Source organism: Conger conger, chromosome 11, assembly GCF_963514075.1.
Source record: "Conger conger chromosome 11, fConCon1.1, whole genome shotgun sequence".
Lineage (NCBI taxonomy): Eukaryota > Metazoa > Chordata > Actinopteri > Anguilliformes > Congridae > Conger > Conger conger.
Window position 1 is genome coordinate 37,857,559 of NC_083770.1, and position 22,122 is coordinate 37,879,680.

General features: G+C 41.3%; 1 protein-coding gene across 1 annotated transcript in view; it reads right to left on the reverse strand.

The window, feature by feature from the left end:
• Positions 1-22,122, reverse strand: part of galnt9 (polypeptide N-acetylgalactosaminyltransferase 9) — a 110,342-nt gene that overhangs the window by 30,752 nt on the left and 57,468 nt on the right. Inside the window, exons 5-6 of the mRNA XM_061261760.1 lie at positions 16,813-17,010; positions 7,296-7,413 (exon numbers count right to left, since the gene is read on the reverse strand). Coding sequence (XP_061117744.1) covers positions 7,296-7,413; positions 16,813-17,010 — 316 coding nt within the window. The remainder of the gene's footprint in view (positions 1-7,295; positions 7,414-16,812; positions 17,011-22,122) is intronic.

Sequence of the window (22,122 nt, forward strand, 5' to 3'; positions counted from 1 at the left end):
CAGCAGCTGCACTGATCTTATCATGGCGACAATGAGGCTTGAACCACCAACCTTCCAGGTCCCAGTCATGCACCTCAGCCACTTAGCTGCCCCTATAGCCAAAACTAGATTTTCTTCCTCTGATTTTTCTATCAGATGTCCTCAAATGAAACACTATCAAGCTGAATGTATTAAGCTCATTTCCTGGCTCCTAGTCCTGGCAGATGGGAGCTTTCCCTCTTTCCCCATGTTTTATTCCATGTCTTGGCGCGTTTAAGCATCTGAACGGGTCAGCGTTAGGCTTCCAACATCCACGGCTCACCGGCCCTCTCCAGCTGACTGCCGAGGAGAGCGAACACAAACGACGCTGTCTGATTCAAACTGCTACGCCAGCCCATCGGATCGAGGAAATAATTTTCACAGCCCATTCTCCGCAGTGAGTGGGTCCTTTGACTCGGATTTCTCATTTCACTTCTTTCACAATCGGGTTTTGTTGGCCTCTCATTACTCAGCCCCGACACTCACATCAAGTGGTGGATGCAAAGAGCCACAAACTAAATATCAAATATGAAAACTAGAAATGAAGTCGGGTGAATGTATTGAAAATGCTTTTTTCTTGTGTGTGTGGTGTGTGGTGGCTGTTTTTGGGCCACTCAGCGAAACGACCCGGCTCTATTTTTCGGTTGAATCCCGTAAGCGGTGTTCGTTCACGTGCGTGCGGAAGGGCCTCTCTGCCGGCGTTCCGATAAAAGCGCGGGTCATTTCGCACCGAATGGAAGCGCGTCCGTGTGAAGGAGACCGTGAATAACGCAGGGGAGCATCTATAAAATCCGCTTGTCAAAGCTCTCATCTCCACCGTCAAGCGAAACATTACGGGGCCGCTTGCGTGCGCTCCTGCCCAGGCTCGGCGGAGAGATCGTGACGCTTTTCCGATTACGCTGTGAAACATCATCATTCGCCTCATCAGATCGGCGCGGAGGCCAGCGTAATGGATAACGGCAGGAAGACCCCACCCTGCTCCGCCACCCTTTTAGTGAAGCCCTCCTTCTCTTTCTCCGGCTGTCTCTTTAGAGCGCGGAGCTGAAGAAATGCAGTGCTTTTAATTACCGGTTCAGCTTAATGGCACCCTGTCTCTCCCACTACACCCCCCCCCCCCTCCATCCACTACAGTGAAGCTGCTCTCTGAATCGCTGTCGTTATGGATTACACACTCCTCTCCTCTCCTCCGCTCTGCTCAATCACTCCACCGCTTCCATTATCAAACAATAGCGCCGGCAGCACCGCCAATGCAACCATCGGCAACGGTCGCCATGACGACGGCTAACAAGACGGCACAGTAATAACTCTGCCAATTATTAGCCAAGGTCCCGGGTTTCTGAAAATTATTCGGAAACCGATAATTACCTCCTGGATCCTGCTTTACACAACAGGCTCTGTTGGAGGCTGACTGCTCTCTTGGTGGATGACAAGTTTTTTAACCCTGGTATGAAATCAAGGTAAAAACCAAAATGTCACTTACTGTAACTGTTTGTTTGGCCTACTCTCTATGGAATAGCAGCTTCCCTTTCCTGCAAGCCACCTAAAAGCTTCCTTTGTGAAAAACTGTCCTTGGGAGAGAGCACAGTGCTTTAATCTGTATTGAAATTACGCATGAATGTTAGGCTACTGACCAAAAAGCTTTCAACAATCTCCCAGGTTTGGGGGCAGTTGTCAAGCAAGTCAAGGAGAGTTCTGGAAAGTAACCCTGCACTTAGCACATTTCAAACTTGCTTTTCTTTGACAGCCTGATAGAGACATGGTCTGGCTTTTTATGTGATATGATTCCACATGGTTGAGAACAATCCCTCTGAATGTCAGACAGAAAGTGGTTGTTCCGTGTTTGTCCTATTACCGTTTAACAGTAGGCTATCTAATGTAGCGTGCCGCTATATCCCCTGCGTCCCCATTAACTAAAGGCTAAACATCCGCAAACACATGAAACACAAATTGAAATTTTTAGGCAAACCATTAAACAACATGATTTTTTTGTACGGTTGCTAAGCACAATGAACCTGACAACAGAAATAATAAATCCACTGCATTTATTGTATAGAATTGCACAAAATGTCTGCTTCAATCCAAACACACATTTCATTTAAAGAAATGGCAGAAGCTTTAATTGCTACAATTTAATTCATGTATTTGAAATCCACCAAAGCCAAAGCTGGACGTTAATTCAGCACTACGTCCGGTCCCATATTTCAGTTTGCTTTTCAATCCTGCGAACAGCTTGCTTGTTGTTCTGTCTGCGAGACTGTCCATCTCTCTCCACTCACACTCACCCCGCCCCGCTCGGCAGCGTTAGGAGTGAATAATACCGTAATGAACCACGGAGTAAATACCTCTCAGTCCATTAAGCAGAGACATTGATCTGAGCTTTCTAAATAATTCATGTATTGAGAAAGAGAAAGACAAATGCATGATCAATCCTGAATGCCCCCCGCCCCCTGACCTCACTGTTACATTTGTGTTCAACATACTTATTTACAGATGTACAGTACATCACTCATACCCTCTCCTTACAGAAGCCCTGTGTATCATCAATACCAACAACACCAACAATAATAATCATCATCATCCTAATCATAATCATAATCATAATAAATAATATTTAATAACTGATAATTGGAGAATGGAACTCATTCAGAATAGGATCAATAAAGAGCAATTTCTATTTAAACTGACCCCCCCCCCCCCCCCCACTCCATTATCTGTCCACCAAGATACGATCTGCAGCTAGAAAAGTTGGCCTCATTCATGAAGGTATTTTCACATTCAGAAAAACCCTGTCGTAACAAGCGTTTTAGTCTTGTAATTAGACTTTAGATAAATGTTTTTCTCTCAAGTAGAAAATATTGTTTTCAGTTACTGTTTGCTTGACAAGTGACATTTTCTTAGCGCACTGGCAAATCCTGAAATTAATCTGAAATGAAAACTCTCATTGCACTATATTTGTCGTGTATAGCAAAAAAGTAAAAGAAATAAGATGTTAAGAATTCTCAACGTACGACTAAAATACTTGTTGAGAACGAGTAATTTTTTGGTTTTTGTGGTGTGATGCAGGTGTGGAGAATGGGCCTGTCTGTTTTCAGTGGGGTCCGTGTGGCTCACGTGCCGTTCTGGAGGGACAGAGGAGAGGTCCCTCCAAGGTGAGGACGGTCAGTGGTTAGGCTTAATATGTACCTGTAATAACTTAATGGTCTCCTTCCTGAAGGTGTCTCATGGTAGGGATGGTAGGGGTCATGTCGGACGTTGTTGCATTTCCTCTATAGCAGACTGTATCAGAAGCTTCGATATCCGTCTCAAATCTTGTAACTTCAAATTACCGAACTGCAAAAGTGTTGTCCTTCACACCCATTCTCTCAGCATTTTTTTCACCAATACAAAATTATGTGGTTGATTATTACATCCAAAGCACATGCCCAGTAACAATTTGCATGTCATCAATCCATCTCGCAGTATACCCATTGCCTCTATACGGGGAGCAGTGTGGCAATACGTTAGGTGGGTTACTGTGTAAATGACATTCAGGAGGTGATGTCCCCATTAAAATAATGAGTCATTTTCACAGCTTAAACCAGGCTCCGCATTCAAAGCGGTTCATTTGGGCATTTGGACAGTGTGTTTGCAAACACGTCCGCATGAGTCTGGCGCGTTAGGGGCATTTGCTTAGTGTCACCGGCTGTGTTGCCATTAACACCATTAAATTTCACCCGTGAGTGTTCGGTTCGCAAGGAAACGTGTGACAAGCTCAACGTTAACAGATGTAATTGGGGCTCAAATCTGCGAACTTCATCATTGTGCGACTGTAGAGAGGATCAAAGCAGTTATTTGCAGCTAGTTGAAAATTTGAGAGCCGAGGAGAATTAAGCAGCATACAAACCATTAAAATTCCCATAAACCTGAAGACTATTAGCTACTACAGTATCACTGAAAGCTAATATAAAGTTTTTGTTGCACTATTTTCCATTTCACATATGAGGGCTGATACCAAAGGATATTATCTGCAACTTGCATTCGCCGTATCTCCAAATTTCCATACTCCACTGACAATTTCATCAAGGTCTGCTGCTTCTCCACATAAACTTGGTTTTGCCAGTGGATAATAAGCACTTGAGTACGTGTTCCCATGTAGACTCACGAGAATCATATTTTTCAGCTCCTAAATATACTTTGGCCATCGTCCAGTCGAACTACAGCGGACTTTGTTCTCAGCTTCGAATAACAAATTTACCCAAGTTCTATCTTTTGTTTTACTTTTCATGCACAAACCAATGGGTTCACTGAACACTGATCCCTGAAAGCAAGGAAAAATTTAACATCTGCTCAAAAGTTGTTACCCAAAGTTAAGAATAAACCAGACTAGAAGAAGAAAGCACACTAGAAGAAAATGTTCTTTGGTGTATTTTGTTCACCTTAATTAGATTTAAACCTCCTGCCAATTTTAAAGCTGAAATCCCTGGTGGGGGAAGTCCACTCTCTTTTCTGTTCTCTGTGGTCAGGAAGATTTCGACAGAGGTTAATTGACCCTCATCCCATATTCACAGCTCGTGTTGGCGCCTTTGAAATCGTAATTAAGCCGATGATCCCAGAACTGTTGCGCTTTCGCATGTTCCCCCAAGATGAAAAAGGAAAGCACACCTGTTAGCGTGGGAGCGGGGGAAAAAACATTGCTGATTCCTGTGATTATAGCCCCCTGATTTTGTAAAATACATCCACAGCGGAAGATTTGATGAGACAGCGGTCAGGCGTCAGCCAGCCGATGTACTGGACCAGTACTGGAAGCATGCTAGTTGAGGTCAGACCTGGGTCAAATACATAATTGCTCTGGATTCAAATACCTTTCTATGCTTTACTGAGCTTGTCAGGTGTATTAGTGTATGAAAAACCATGACTTCTGGTCCTCTTATTCTATTGCACCAGGCAAGAGTAATCAAGCACAGAAAAGTATTTGAGTCCAAAGCAATTACGTATTTTCCCAGGTCCTGGACGGTGTCTAGTCATGGTGAGCGTGTATTGTACCTACCTCATAGGAGGGGCTACGGGAGTCAAAGGTTCAGCTATTTCTGAATTTATATGTCATGACCGCTATGTTTCAAAGTTTACGGAATTTATAGATGATACATAATACATAATTTATGATTTGTCGTAATCAGTGTAATAACGTATCTTCCCTTCCGTTTCAGTAGACGAGCACACTGCTAAACACTGTGTACTGCTCTGATGCTCAATGTTAATTAGCAAAGGGCTGCAATGTGCTCTCAGAGTAAAACTGACTTGGTTTACCACTAACGATTTTACTATGCGCGACACACACACATTTTCACTGCAGTAGTGCTGGAATCTTCCCTGTAGCATCACTACCAGGCTACCTCAAAGTCAGCATTACACAGAACACATTACCATCGGCCCTACTGTCCATCGGCCCGTTTGATCGTGTAATTTAATTTCGTACAGATGCAGTTGTCAATAGGACACAAATGCAAACAAATGGAGTTGTCTCGCAGGCAAAAGAGAATGCACTGCACTAAGAAACACTATTCCTGTGGGGAAAAACTCCTGGTTTAAAGAGTAATCTGGCACTGAATGGTTTAATATGCTGGTTTAACAGAAAATCACTAACAAATGCATGTATATGGCATGTGAAATTGAAGAGCGTAATAGAAAATGCTTATTCTACTGATGTAGTTAAATATTTAAGCCTTTCTTCGACGCATTTAAGGTCATTTACTGTATTGCTTACAAAGTCTAGCTTATTGAATTACATTTTTCTGGTGCTGGTATGCCTGACAGCCCTGCTTTCCTCAACATATGAGCTCATTTTGAGTCTGGGGTTCATTCCGATATGGAATTGATTTCAGTGAATGAGTTGTCAGGTCAAGAATGAAAAATCGATACGTAGGTATGAATTGGATAACTGCTAAGTATGAACTTGCATGAATGTCGAGACCAAGAGGACACTATGTGATGAGATTAAATATTTAGCAGAGTTAAACATGGCAGTTAAGATGCATAAAAGCTTTAACATTTATGCATACATTTCCTTTGATTTGAATATATGATAAACAAACAAAAATATGTAATGCCATAAACATTACATTAAAATATATAGTTCAGAGCAAAGCACAGCATGGAATTATGAATATTTAAATTCTCTATCTACATTCTGTTTACATTGATTCATTTCATAATATGCTTAGCTTAGAGTCATGTTACAGAGCCAGACCACAAAAACAATGTACTGTAAGTGTTTTGGTCTTTTACCATCTGTGGACACAGTAATATGAGGCTGCGGCATGCGTACTGATTCTTATTGCGACAAAGAACCTGAGGTCACCAAAGGTCACAATGGATTGAGTGTGATCTATGTGATCTATGTAAAATAAATTTGGTCTGAAATTGGCATCCTCATAACAACTTTTCCAAATGGATTTTTTTGTTCTGGTCTTCTTCACCCTTGTGAACTGAACAAGCATACTTACTGCTATAACTCTCATGAAGATATTCTCAAAGAAAAGAAAGAAAACTAACAGAAAATGTCACTGATGTCACCGGAATTATTTTGAATGGATAATAACGTTTAAAAGAAGAACGCAATCATTGTTTAACAGCTATTATTTAACTGCATCTACTGAGAATTTGAGAACACCATTCAGCAAGGCTGAAATAATTTGTTTTTAATTCAGTATGAATTTGTATTCCAAACCCTCCAGTTCACAGGAAGCATTAAATTACGTGGCATAGTTCCTGAAGCCTAGTTTTACATTTTCAGCATTTTGGGGACTTTAAAGCTTTTGACTCAAGTGAACATTGTAATTCAGCATTAAGGATTCCCTTTCCAAACACATTTCCTACTTGGAAGAGATGAATCTTTCTGTTGGCTCTGGGGGTGGTTTTCTAAGCTTAACCCTCAGGCTGATAAACATGAAGAAACTTAATTATAAACCATATCCAAAAAACCTGAATGTGTATAACTTCCTGGAATCATACCTGCTGGGGCTTTCTCAGCTGCCACTGCTTCATATAGGATTTACAATTACATCCATGACCTGCTATTTTATTTGCCACATTTTTTTCATTTTCAGCTTGAGGATTAGAGTGACTGAACTGCATTTCTCTATTTTTAAGAAGCTGCATGCAGTAACCCGCTAATCTTTAAACTTTTGAAAATAAATATGAAATATTAGAGAAGTTTTGAAGGAGGTTGGCCAACAGTTGCGTAAAGACGGTGCTTGTTCCAGGATGTGTGTGGAGGAAGCACAGACTTCACCACTTACCCTCATGCCAAGCTCAATGTTCTCCCCTCCATAGACTTCCATGCCTGGATCCAGGAGACCAATCTCTCCAAAGTATTCTCTGTCCACCACAAACGAGCAGCCTATCATCGCCGGGGTCCTACAGAAGGAAATCAAAGAGCATTATCACATTTCATTTCTTTATTTAGCATTTATTTTACCACAAATTCCGATTGAGACTCTCTTTTCCAAGGGAGGCCTGGCCAAGAAAGAACTGGCAGCCAGGCTACACAGTAAACACATAAAAGATACACAATACAGTAGTAGTAGTAGTATATAACAGTAGTAAAAAAAAGTGCAGTAGAAGTTATACAGGAGGATCTACATCAGTAACAGGAGCACATATCTTGCATAAGATTGTACATACAGTGGTGTGAAAAAGTGTTTGCCCCCTTCCTGATTTCTTATTTTTTTTGCATGTTTGTCACACTTAAATGTTTCAGATCATCAAACAAATTTAAATATTAGTCAAAGACAACACAAGTAAACACAAAATGCAGTTTTTAAATGAAGGTTTTTATTATTAAGGGAGAAAAAAAAATCCAAACCTACATGGCCCTGTGTGAAAAAGTGAAAAAAAAAACATAACTTAACTGTGGTTTATTAAACCTGAGTTCAATTTCTCTAGCCACACCCAGGCCTGATTACTGCCACACCTGTTCTCGATCAAGAAATCACTTAAATAGGACCTGCCTGACAAAGTGAAGTAGACCAAATGATCCTCAAAAGCTAGACATCATGCCGAGATCTAAAGAAATTCAGGAACAAATGAGAAAGAAAGTAATTGAGATCTATCAATCTGGAAAAGGTTATAAAGCCATTTCTAAAGCTTTGGGACTCCAGCGAACCACAGTGATAGCCATTATCCACAAATGGCGAAAACATGGAACAGTGGTGAACCTTCCCAGGAGTGGCCGGCCGACCAAAATTACCCCAAGAGCGCAGCAACGACTCACCCAAGAGGTCACAAAAGACCCCACAACAACATCCAAAGAACTGCAGGCCTCACTTGCCTCAGTTAATGTCAGTTAATGTTCATGACTCCACCATAAGAAAGAGACTGGGCAAAAATGGCCTGCATGGCAGAGTTCCAAGACGAAAACCACTGCTGTGCAAAAAGAACATTAAGGCTCGTCTCAATTTTGGCAGAAAACATCTTGATGATCCCCAAGACTTTTTGGAAAATACTCTGTGGTCTGACGAGACAAAAGTGGAACTTTTTGGAAGGTGTGTGTCCCATTACATTATGGCGTAAAAGTAACACCGCATTTCAGAAAAAGAACATCATACCAACAGTAAAATATGGTGGTGGTAGTGTGATGGTCTGGGGCTGTTTTGCTGCTTCAGGACCTGGAAGACTTGCTGTGATAAATGGAACCATGAATTCTGCTGTCTACCAAAAAATCCTGACGGAGAATGTCCGGCCATCTGTTCATGACCTCAAGCTGAAACGAACTTGGGTTCTGCAGCAGGACAATGATCCAAAACACACCAGCAAGTCCAGCTCTGAATGGCTGAAGAAAAACAAAATGAAGACTTTGGAGTGGCCTAGTCAAAGTCCTGACCTGTATCCTATTGAGATTCTGTGGCATGACCTTAAAAGGCGGTTCATGCTCGAAAACCCTCCAATGTGGCTGAATTACAACAATTCTGCAAAGATGAGTGGGCCAACATTCCTCCACAGCGCTGTAAGAGACTCATTGAAAGTTATCGCAAACGCTTGATTGCAGTTGTTGCTGCTAAGGGTGGCCCAACCAGTTATTAGGTTTAGGGGGCAATCACTTTTTCACACAGGGCCATGTAGGTTTGGATATGGTGGAGTCATGAACACTGACATTAACTGAGGCAAGTGAGGCCCGCAGTTCTTTGGATGTTGTTGTGGGGTCTTTTGTGACCTCTTGGGTGAGTCGTTGCTGCGCTCTTGGGGTAATTTTGGTCGGCCGGCCACTCCTGGGAAGGTTCACCACTGTTCCATGTTTTCGCCATTTGTGGATAATGGCTATCACTGTGGTTTGCTGGAGTCCCAAAGCTTTAGAAATGGCTTTATAACCTTTTCCAGATTGATAGATCTCAATTACTTTCTATCTCATTTGTTCCTGAATTTCTTTAGATCTCGGCATGATGTCTAGCTTTTGAGGATCATTTGGTCTACTTCACTTTGTCAGGCAGGTCCTATTTAAGTGATTTCTTGATCGAGAACAGGTGTGGCAGTAATCAGGCCTGGGTGTGGCTAGAGAAATTGAACTCAGGTTTAATAAACCACAGTTAAGTTATGTTTTTTTTTCACTTTTTCACACAGGGCCATGTAGGTTTCGATTTTTTTTCTCCCTTAATAATAAAAACCTTCATTTAAAAACTGCATTTTGTGTTTACTTGTGTTGTCTTTTGAATAATATTTAAATTTGTTTGATGATCTGAAACATTTAAGTGTGACAAACATGCAAAAAAATAAGAAATCAGAAAGGGGGCAAACACTTTTTCACACCACTGTATTTAGTTTGAGTTGATTTAAAGTAAAGTGGTCAAGCTGGAGCTTTGACTGGAGATTATTCAAAGAAGACCCTGGAGCCTTTATTATACAGAAAGGGATTTTCAAATTTTTATTTTCCATGATGCATCCATGGACACTCATGATTCTCAGTCCTGTACATTTCTGTAAGTAAGATACAGGGACACATGAAAGTTCACCATGAACACAGACAGACACAAACACACAACATAATATAATCTCATTCACCAGTTCATGCCGTTAAGTAATTTCGAATTCATGTGAAGACAGTTCAATAGTACCATGCGCACGCTTACAGGTAGCACATTGGAAAAAGCTTTAGGAGTGTAAAAAGTGATGTACAAATAAATAAATTCATTATTATTATTATTATTATTATGAAATTTTATCAAATTAAATAAAAATTTTGAATGAAATTGCATGGAGGAGGTGCTTTGCGATCCGATTAATTAACTGTGTCCTTCGCACAAACTACAGAACCCCCTCATCTCTGTTGTACGTATTCACCCTTACTTACTTTTGACGCAAAGTCCTACAGTGTACTCCCATAAAATGGTTTAAAATGGTATAATTAAGCCACTGGTGGGATATAAAGGGGTGAAACGTGCAATGAATTGGATTTAACTAGATGTAAAACATGTTGAAGTCGGTTCTTAATGAATAATGTATACAATTTGCATATAATCAACTGCTGTCCTCGGGTTAAAGAGAACTACTCTAGCCATCATGCCAGGTTTATAACAACGTGGCCGGTGAACGCACACATAGATCTTCTTCCGTATATCTGTACTGGGAACCGAGTAAAAGGGGCCAGGAGCTGCTCCCTTAACAAGTGCTCTATAGGTGATGAAGAGGCCTTGGCCGAAAGCTGGTATGATTGGGTCTCCCGGGGGCACAGAAAAAGCCCAGCGCAGCAAAGATTCTCAGCGTTTTTATGAGTCCACCAGGGATCAAACATACTCTATTAAGAGACAAAGGCACTCTATCAGGCCTGGTTTTACACATTTTGCAGAGGCGACCACAGTCATGGCTCAAAGGAATCCCCTCGAGGCGGAGGTCTGTTTTTACTGCTAACAAAAAGTACAAAAAACAACAGCGACAGCAGAAATATACAGTGCGACGGAAAATATACACGCGGCATAATTAACAGAGGAGACGGAGACAGCAGGTACTCGGTTGAAAGCAGGTGACCTCAATGACCCGGGGCTCATCCCCATCACTTATTTATTCTCTTTTTATTTTTCTTACTCTTTATCCACTCCTAGCTCCACCCTCTGGGATGTGGCAAGAAAAAGAAATGAAGATGATGAAGTCAAGAAAACGTGAATTAGACAAAAAATTCCATTGCTCCTTCCAACCTCAGTTTGAAGCCTCGGCAGTTACAGACGTAGCAGATGGGGAGAGGTGGATCTACAGGTCGACCATTTATACGTTAGCCTTTCCAAAAAAGTACTTCCGCAAAGGATGCGCTGATGTTTTATTGCTCAAGGGAAAGATTGGGAGTTGCTATAACTTCTACTTCTAGTGCCAAGAAGGAATATTTAAGGAGTTGTAATGTCCTTAAAGATGGCAGACCTCGATCAATTTCCAGGTCAGGAGCAAGGAAAGGAAAAGAGTGGAGAAAAATAAGCGATTGGAATGAGCAACAGGTCTTGTAATATGGTTCTGGATTAACCCCCCAGAACCCCCCTTCTGCCGAACTAGGAATTCCAGGTTCAGCTCATTTCGGAGGTCCTTTTGATAATGCGGTGTGGAAAAAGTTAAAAGCTGCACTCGCTGATAAGGCACACACAATTTCAAGGACAAGCTGGTCTTGAGAATGAGGCTGATAACCCGTACAGTAATTCTCCTTCTGCCCACGCCAACCTCAGTGTGAACCGGTCAGTTCACCTGGGTCTTGCTGTCTAACTTTCCCAGGTGTGAAAACCTTGTGCACTAGAGGGCTGTGTGCTAGTCGGCATACTCCCAAACTGACATTGCAGCAATGGGACAGCCACTAAAATATGACAAATACTTCAGGTTTGAAAACATATTTCAAAATCATACAAGAATAAAATCATTAAATGACAAAACTGTTTGAAAAAGAAAACAATGGATAGACACTAAACATGCTTAGTCTTATGGGATTCTCATTAAAGTTAACACAAAGCTTAAGGTTCCTGCCAGGTGCTGGAAGACGAGTCTACTATCTACACCTGGCAGTGATTTAATGCCAGCGTCTGCTCTTAATTGTTTAATTAGCCCAAGCATTTTTTTACTCTTTTTTTTTTCCCTGAAACGTTTGATTAAGTCACATGACCTACAGCTGCAGACTGCGTGTGTATTCTTGGGGAAAATATTTACTGTGATCCAACATAGGAGCAAACCGTCATCTGTTAATTTATAAAACTACAGCAGAATAATTGATTGGAACAAAACAAAACAAAAAACACCTTCACAGTTGTCTCACAGGAAGCAAACTGAGGAGGGGCTGATCTGATTTGTTCGGTTCGTTACAGCAGGGGTGCACATCTCCGGTCCTCAAGGGCCGGTCTGCGTACTGGTTTTTGTTCCAACCAATTGCCTTGTTTTTAATTTGCTGTCGGCTCTATAAATTCCCCTGGTTCGAGCTTGAGCACTTGAGCACAGTAAAATCATTAGGCTACACTTGCGGTCTGCAGCTGTAGCCGGTACTCATACACATGTAAGATAAGATATTGATAGAGTCAATTAAATAAATAAGACCGGAGGTTGTCACAAAATGAAAGGGATCGGCCCTCTTTGTGTACCCCTGGGTTAGAGGCACTCCAAGCAGGGTTGTGCTGTAGCGGCCGCAAACACCGCATTTACCTTTGTTACCGGGGAAAATACCCAGCTGAGTAAATCGATGGCGTATGAAGTGGGAATTATTACAACAGATGTTTTGACTGCAGAGCAGAGGGTCCCATTGTGTCCAGTTGGGGATTACCTGACGCCCTTGTTTAAATTATAATGTAAACTTCTAATCAAGATTAACAGCCTGGTAGAGAGCCAATGTTTACTCGCGAGAAGTAGGCTACATTAATGCTAACTCAAAGCTTGTGTTCTAGGTACAAACTACGACTACTGGATTTACACTTCTATACTGTACTGTAGGAGATTGAAACTTTTTGAGTGAATTAATTTGTATTGCTAATTGCAAAGTCCAACCAAAGTCATGTTTTTATATATGCACACAAGCATGTAAGCTTGTGTTTAAATATTTAGTGATTAATGAAAATCCAAGCTTAGCCAATTCTTTCCATACACACACATAAGCAGTTTAACAGAGGTTTATGAGTATAGGAATTCCTCTGACTCTTTGTGGCTCTGTGTGTTAGCACTCATGGTTCATTTGGTGTTGAAATGACATTAGCACGTTGTATGAAAAAAACGTTGTATGAAATACTATACCTGATTTGAATTATTCAAAGAATGTTACATCAGAATTAGAATGTTCAGTTATGAACAATCACCACTGGTGATTGAAAGCAGTGGAGTTCTAGAAAATTAAATAAACATTCCAGAAATCTATCTAAATAAACTCTTTAAAAGGGTTACAACAGCCTTAGAGAGAGAGAAACCACTGTTATCAAATGTCTTCTGAAGGAAAGTGTGTTTTGTGTCGTTTGCGATGAATCGTTTCAAAGAAGATTGCTGAAAATGAGTTAAAGCACTAAAGTTGCCACTACACTCTGCCTCGCCACCTTCTCCACTTATTCGCTGAGAGCAGAATTGCTTCCTGCCTTCTGACACACTTTCCCTGTCAAAGTGATTTATGATACCCCTGTCGAGCACCCTGCCCAGCTACCATGTTTAATCCATGGTAAATATTTTACCAATACGGGGCATTTCATGTCAAAATACCCAAAGGTCTACTGCCAGGAACTGTCATATGATGGCTAATGTGCCAAGTGGAGTCTTGATCTTTAGCTCGCTTTTTAAACTGCATGTTTTCAGAAATAATTGGGACAAAATCTTTCTTGGGTGTGATTGTAAGCTTTGTTTTGCAGCATGTTTTTGTTGAAACTCCCCAGGGATATGCAAGAGTGAGTTTTACATGAGTGTTTTCCCATTACAGATGACTTACCCAGGTGTAACAGTAGGCATACAAGCAGAGACGGATCGAGGAGCTATCTATGCCAGGGGGAAACATGATAAAGGGCCCACGTACTAGTCTAGTTGTGGTGCTAGAAGATTGCAATCGTGGACCAGGGTTGGGGGGATTATATTCGGGAGAGGGGGATTGCATTCTATATTCGAGGTGGGTGGGGGGGTGTACCCTGGACCAGTTAGTTTTCAGAAATATCCCCTTAGCTTCCCCCCTGCCTACACATATGCACATGCACACACAGACACAAACACTTTCTCTAAAATCGTTCAAATTTCTACACACCTCTCAGCACAACCAAGGGCCCTGAGTTTGCCAAAACAGGTATTTTGACGGCATCGCTTTGGTAATTGATTTGTATTGACTTCAGGGGGAAAAGGCCTATAATTGTGTATTTTCTGCCTTGTGATGGGCTGCTTACCCGGCGAAGTCACACACTTCAAAGAGGCCTGCTGTAAAATCCAGCTATAACCAGCTTGAAATTACCAGCTACCAGCTCTTTAAAAACACAGCTTGAGCTGGTCTGAACTGGTTAACCAGCTGTTTCCAAACATAACCGAAGCAGTTTTTTTCAGCAGGGAGGTATATCTAATCCAGTTTGGCCCATTGTAAATCGGGAAAGGGCTAAAACATCTGAGAGGCCACACATCTAAGGCCAGTCCTGATTGTTTTTCTCCATCAAACAGCCCGTGGCCATTGGTGGTTGATGGGCAGGGAACTGGAAGATGAGGTTCAGGAAGTGATTTCCAATATGAATCCACAATGCCCACAGACACAGGGCCCCTGAAGCTGCTTCTCAAGAGTCCATTTGAAGTAAATGCCTCATCAATAAATGGTCGATAGAATCGTCACAAATGGAAACTGCATAAAAAATAAATAAATAAACAAGACCCACAGTGTGTATTGCATTGACAAATACAGAAGTCTTCACATTAAGTATTGTATGTGAGAGAAAGGTTATGTACAATTAAGCCTTAGGTGCTAGTTTTATAGTCCTCCACCACAAGCCTGGACATTTTCTGTCTTTTTTAGTGCTTAATACACAGCACTACAGACGGCCAAGAGCTACAAAATGGTAAAGTTAGATTTGCTTGGCTTGACTTTTAAAGCTGGGTCATAGTGTCTATTGTACTGAAATGGGAGAATTCACTGGGACAAAGCCTGTTTTCAGCAACATACTGTGTGCAGCCAGGTAGATGGAAAGATAATAATAGATGCGCCTTTACCACAAATTCAAATTATCTAAATTATTGTAGATTAGTTTAAACGTTTTGCTGAAAATTAATTAATCACTAAAGATAAGCGGAGACTTAAGACTGTTAATCATGAATGAAGATATTAGGAATAGGGATTAAATGATGATAAAACAGAGGGAACAATTATAAAGACGTGTGAGGGAGGATAAGTAAGGGGAGAGGAGAGACGCATGTGGATGGATGGATGGATGGATGGATGAAATATATAAATGATGTGACCTGTGGATCCACCTCTCCCCATCTGCCACGTCTGTAACTGACGGGACTTCAAACTGATGTGTGAGGGAGCAAGGACCCTCCATTTGCCTAATTCACACTTTCTCAATTTCCCCGTCTTCAAAGGAGCAAGGACAGGAATACGGTGGTGAAATATAAATGATTAGAAAGAGCCCATGGTGTGCTGCCAAAGCAAGAGCACCGAGTCTTCTGCGTCCAAGATTATCAGACAAGTGCTTTATGCTTGAGTAGGGTACAGTCTTCGGAGACAATATTGATATGGGGCCTTGCACTCTGCCACAAGCATTCAATGGCCCAGCTCGAGAGTTAGCTTTAGTTTCTGCATCCAAATGGCTGCTGTTTTATGAATAATAAAATGGAGTTCTGGTATCTTATTGGTTCTGGTATCAGCCTTCCTGGCTTGCTAGTGTGTGTGTGTGTGTGTGTGTGTGTGTGTGTGTGTGTGTGTGTGTGTGCATGCATGTATGCGTGTGTGTGTGTGTGTGCATGCATGTTTGCGTGTATGTGTGTGTATGTGTGTGTGTACACATTTGCATTACCATGCAAAGCCTACACTTCCACCAGGCAAATGTATCGAACAGGAGCAGAAACTTTAAAAATGTCTGAGGCAAAATGAATAATAATGAGAAAAATCAATAAGAAACACATTATTGTGATGAAACAGGAAGAGCGGTGGGTATCAGAGCAAATTGGCATAATTCTTGTTTTCTTCAATTTGTCGCCCACCGGAACGGAATGTAGATACAGCTGAATCCGCAATTACAAGGACAAAGACGCTCCCTCCTCATCCCCCAGGGGGGGGGGCAAGGCAAGCGAGCAAACAAACAGACATGACTCTAATCCTGATGAGAGCAGGTACCAGCAAGCGGCACAAAGCCTTTAAAAAAAAAAAAAAGGCAAATACTTTTTTTCTTGAAAACCTAAACTGAATAGGGTACATGCTTTAAAGACCACCTCAAATACAGGCTCACACACTATCCCGGATGAGCCCCCTTAGTTTAAAGGATTCAGTTCATTCATAATTCATTTTACACAGTAAAAAATTATCAGTCCCTCTTGGGCTCATGCATGCTCTATTAGAGATGTATTAACTCTTGTGTAGTCTTCACATTCTGTATACTCCCCTTGTCCTAAGGGTAAAAAAAGAACCGCCTTCACTAAACCCTGAAAATAAAGCAGCTTAATTTAATTTGAATTAATTGAATTCTATTTCGTATGAAGAAACAACCTACCACTCATCACAAATTTCAAGTTGAAAAAAGATCATATAGGGGGTTTTCTCTGCAATTACACATAGTGGCGGGTAATTTTTGACCCTGAAGACAACACAAGGATTAACGCTGGACATTTGACTGCGGCAGAATAAAGCGACAGGGGCACGGTGCTCACCGGATGGGGGCGGTCTCGTCAGCCTTGTCCAGCCACTCCTGAGGGGGGATGATGTACATGCACCACAGGCCCCAGTTGTAGCCGTGGGCGGCGTTAGCATACTGCTGCACCTCGAACGTGTTGTACTTGATGTTATCAATCGCCGGGAGGATAATCCGAGTGTGGTCTTCTTTGACTCTGGTCAGAATTGGTTCTGCCCTGTTAACAGACAGACAGGTAAACATAATCTTGCTGTTATCTTTTAAAGAAAAAAATATGTGTGTCTCGTTTCAATGGCGTTCCAGGACACTCAAATAACTGCTTACAGTGTCAGTTGAAAGACAGGCTGCAAAATGATAAGCAGTTGACTCAACTTGTTTACAGTCATAAGTATTAATGTCATTTTTTGCTTTGGAGAGATATCGCTTAACACATCAGTATAGAAACACAATAATAAGACATGACAGAATGTCACAGTATACTGTTATCCAGAAAGAATAAATCCACAAATGCATAATTTAAGGGTAATTCATGACATGAACAACAAACACATTTGAAGATTTCCCCTGAAGTTGTTTTCAGTCTATTTTCATAAGTGTAACAATAGAGGTATTCCCAAGCAATTAGTTGGTTCACCCCTGACTATATCTATTATATAGATATATAATATATCTATTTGTACTATATCTAGGTGCATTATCTATTCTTATCGAACTAGATGAAGAAACAAAGCTCATCAGTTGCTGCATCACAGTTCTATTTCTTTTAATTAAGCCTCTGAATCTGATGAGGTCGGAACCGGACATGTATAATAAAGCTTAAAGAACACTCATCAAATTTGAATGGATTTTAATTATTTGTTTTCATAGATTTTGTGTGCTAAAGTCTCCTGTTACTGCAGATGAAATATTTATGTTAGCATTTAACTTACCGGTAATTTCAATTTCATCACTAGCAAGTATTTCATACTATTTTATTTATGTAGACAATCATTACATTATATAATATCTGCTAATGAAAAGATTGTAGTGAAAATGTGAGAGACCTTGAAAACAGTCTTTCAGTGACCTTCAGTGAGTCTAGCCAAGACCTTGGAAATGCAAGAAATTCAAGCAAAGGGATATACTATCACATTCAGGCCTGTTCTTGTAGATGTCCTGTGATAACAATACCACAAGAGGCAACAAACAACTGCAGACCAACCACACCAGTGTTTCTTCCCCTTAACATCCAGTTCCCCTGCCACTCTCCTTTGCTTCCATCTTCGATGGTTGAAGCGGAGCCTACAATTCGTTGTTGAAAACTCAATTTCCCAGAAAACCCCACAACATAAGCATCAGGAAGAGCATACTTCTTGAGCACCCTGGGAATCTTCTCTGTGCTACAGGAGTAGAGGAGAGATAGAGGACAGCGTTTTAATCAGAGTGAAGTGTTTATTTTTAGTACAAATGCAATATCTGATTGTTTTTCCTCAAGGTGCCAGTTGTTTACCGAAACTTCTCCCCAGTGGGGATTTTGTCAGCCATATTACACCTCTGTGGTTGCCATGGCTGCGCTTGAGTGTGAATACACTGGGGACTCCATGCTGAACCTTTCAGGTGTTTATAGTTTCTCAGTTTCCCATGACCCTCACACAGAAACCTGTGCATGACGTGGTGCCTGGTGTGGACAAACCACATAGATGAAAATAATCGCACCACCGTCACTCTCCCTGTCACAAAAAAACATCCACTGAGCAAACCTCAGACCAACACATCAGGTTGAAGGTACAATAGGTAATTTCAGACTCCTAATGGTCAAGAGAGGAATTGCAGCAACAGACAATCTCAAACCACAACACTGTTTATCCCTCCCCATTTTCTGTGAATGCGTTGACATTTAAACCTCCCACCACACCATTGGCTGTGGTAATTAGAACAAATTTTCAACCAATAAGCTTGACTTATTGCACAGCTATATAATGTTTTGGTACAGAGTGTCGATCCGTCAAATGTATAATTTGAGGAATGAATTTAAGGACTATAAACACGGGCAGAGGTCAAGAGTCAACATGCCAGTGAGCCAATGATAGGAGGGGATTTACAATGGTCTTGTAACAATGTTTTAACACAAAAATCTTACCTATTGTACCTCTAAACTTGACGTCGATCTCCTCACTTTCTTACCTGAAACCTGTACTGCACATACAATCAGGGAAGTAATATGGAACAAATGGGATTCTTTCTCATTTTTTCTAGGCATCTGCAAATGCTGTCTGACCCTAGAGGAAGTGGCTGAATATGAAATCCATCTACAGTGATTGCGATGACATCCCCGTTGGCAGAGAGCTGCAAACAAGAGTAATAACCGCCTGAGCGTGCTGTCAAACATTTTATCACTTTGGCTTTTGGGGATTCTTGGTAATTTCCCACAATTCAATGCACTAGAACGTTGGTTTTCAAATCTAAACAGAACAGTGACATCTGGGATAATAAAATACGGTTCACTTGTCACTTCTCACATAGAACCCATACAGGAGCTCCACCAATCACAGGGTTGGAAGGAAGAAATAGAACAACCCAGCTGGTGATTGGTGGATACGAGTCAGAAGGAAGCCACCAATTATTGCATGCCTTTCTCTGTTTGCTGCTACCAACATACTCTGTGATTGAGCCATTAAACCAAGGACTCACTGTGGTCTTTAAAGATCCCATGGCACTCTTCACAAAGAGTAGGGGGTTCCGCTGTGTCCTGGGTAAATTCCCAAACTGGCTCTTACAACCTTCCACCTAATAATCCTTTGATTTTATTGGCAAAAAAAAATCTCCCTCTCAGCTGATGTGTGGTGAGCATTCTGGTGCAAAATGGCTGCCGTTGCGTGACCCAAGTGGGTGCTACACATCGGTGGTGGTTGAGGCAAGTTTCCCCCTCATCACTGTAAAGTGCTTTGAGTGTTAGAAATGTGCTATATAAATGCACCTATCTATCTATCTATCTATCTATCTATCTATCTATCTATCTATCTATCTATCTATCAAGCTTATTTCTGGTTTCAAAGATAAAATTGATGATGCAAACACCCTACCCCAATTTCATTATCCCTGAGTAAAATTCCAGATAACCTGGGGGGTCCGTATGGGCTTTTAAAAGCAAAATAACTGGCTCTAAGCTTGGCATATGTGCTGATCCCTCAGAAATCTCCAGGCTACAATGAAAACTGTTTGTACAAGACTGCGCAAGAACAAGGTATTCGTTTTTTGGCCTAATACTGCAATCTGTCTAATAATCTTACCCTGAGGGTTACAACAAAAGTGGCTATTGGACGTACGACAGTAACACTGTGTCCAGATGTCATGAGGAAACCCTCATCCATCTTCGTCTCCTGCAGGCATGGTTAATCTTTATACATTAAGAAAGTAAAATAGTATCAAAAGGGGTGCGTTAGGGTGTCCAAATTGCACTATACACCACAATGACAGTACAAATGACTGGCAGAATGTGCTCTTAAGTGACAGGGATGATTGAATAACAGAGTAAAAATGACTTTCTTATCCTGTTAGTGAGATTGGCAGAAGGGACCTTGGCTTCACCTCATTCACAGGAAATGATGAATATTTTGCGATGGGAGTTTCGGGAAGTTTGACAGCGCGTTTTCCTAAAACCGGGGGAGTGAGCAGGACTCACTTGGGAGTAAAGCGAGTGACAGTCACTGTGCTAAAGATTCCCCCTCCAGCAAACAGTGAGGGATGACAGAACTGTATTTTTTTCTCATCGGAATAAATGAATAAATGTGGAACATTTTGATAGATGTACATGAACGATTGTTAAATAATTCAAAAAGGACAGGAAATACATCAAGAATGGCTAACTTCAATGATACATTTTCAGAGAAGCTCCTCAATGTATTTCTAGAGATATGTAATGCGTTTAGATATTAGCACTTTCCAGTCAACACAGCTTAAAAAAATGTACTTTCCAAAAACAATTTTTGAACTATAGAATTTATGCATATACTGTATACATACAGTATCTCCATAAGGAAATGCAACTTTAGCTTTCATTCAACCAGGGTTGCCACATACACACGTAACATATTTGTTATATTTGCCTTATTTACCTCTTAAACATACTGAATGGCACCCCTATGAATATTGTAAAAAATAACCTGTAATTACCTAAACACCATAAGAATGTTAGCACAAATACAAATTTCCAACAAAATATTAAAATTCTAGCTTTAATTAGCTCAATTAGAAAATGCACACACACACACACACACACACACACACACACACACGCACACACAAGCACATACACACACACACAATCACACACCCATTGTTTTTTTGATGTTTGTGACGCACATCCTCTGCAAACAGTATGGCTTTGTCATTGGAAGCCAAAATGACAGCCCCTTCCTAAGGCAGAATGAAACTCCGTCCACGGCATGCATGACGTACTGAAGAAGTACGGGTAACACGCTCATCAATATGCAAGTGTCACTCTGTCTCCTCCCGCTAAAGGGACGGCTGAAGAGCTATCACCTGGAGAGAGAAGACACTGGCCCTACTGAAGGAAGATGCGCTAACCTTCAAACACCCGCATCTCGCGGCAATCCGTCATCTCTCTTTCCCCTCTGTCCTTGACAGGGAAGCTGGCTAACTGCATGGGCAATAAAGAAAAAATAGGCTCCTAATGGGGAATCAAATGCAAAGAAGAAGAGGAGGACGAGTAGGAGGACCATCAGCGGAAAGGATATGACATCACATTTGACTGCAGAAGCTCATATTTTTGCTTCTGCCCCCGTCCTCTCCTTCACTCCAATCTCCCTCCTCCACTGCACTGTTCTCCTGTCTCTGACTGTCCTATTTCCTCGCCTAATAAGCATTCACATGACTTGATTTCTCTTAAATACTTTCAAAAGACCACTAGAATATACCACAATGGTGCTTAAAATACTTTCCTCCAGGTTGGTACAGTGTGTGCATGGAGTTATTTAGGCTGCAAAACCTGCAGAAACCTTGTTTACTTGCCCAAGGGTATTGTCTCTTCTCTTACCCTGGCCACTCGAGAGCAATAACTCAAGATCTAAACTTGTGGGCAAGATAACAAAAAGCACCAGATTTTTTTTCTTTTGACCCACAATGCACTGGTTTGCCTGGGGTTTCAGCCACATGGTTGGCTGAACCCCTCCTCCCTCCCCTTCCCCCTCCCCCATGCGATGAATATCTTCCCCATACCTGGCTCTGTCTGTTATTTTCCCAAAATCAGTTTTCCATCTGTGCTAGCTTTGTCCTTTAGAAGCTCGAAATTCAGGGTGCTGCCAACTTTACTGGCCCCATTTTCTGAGAT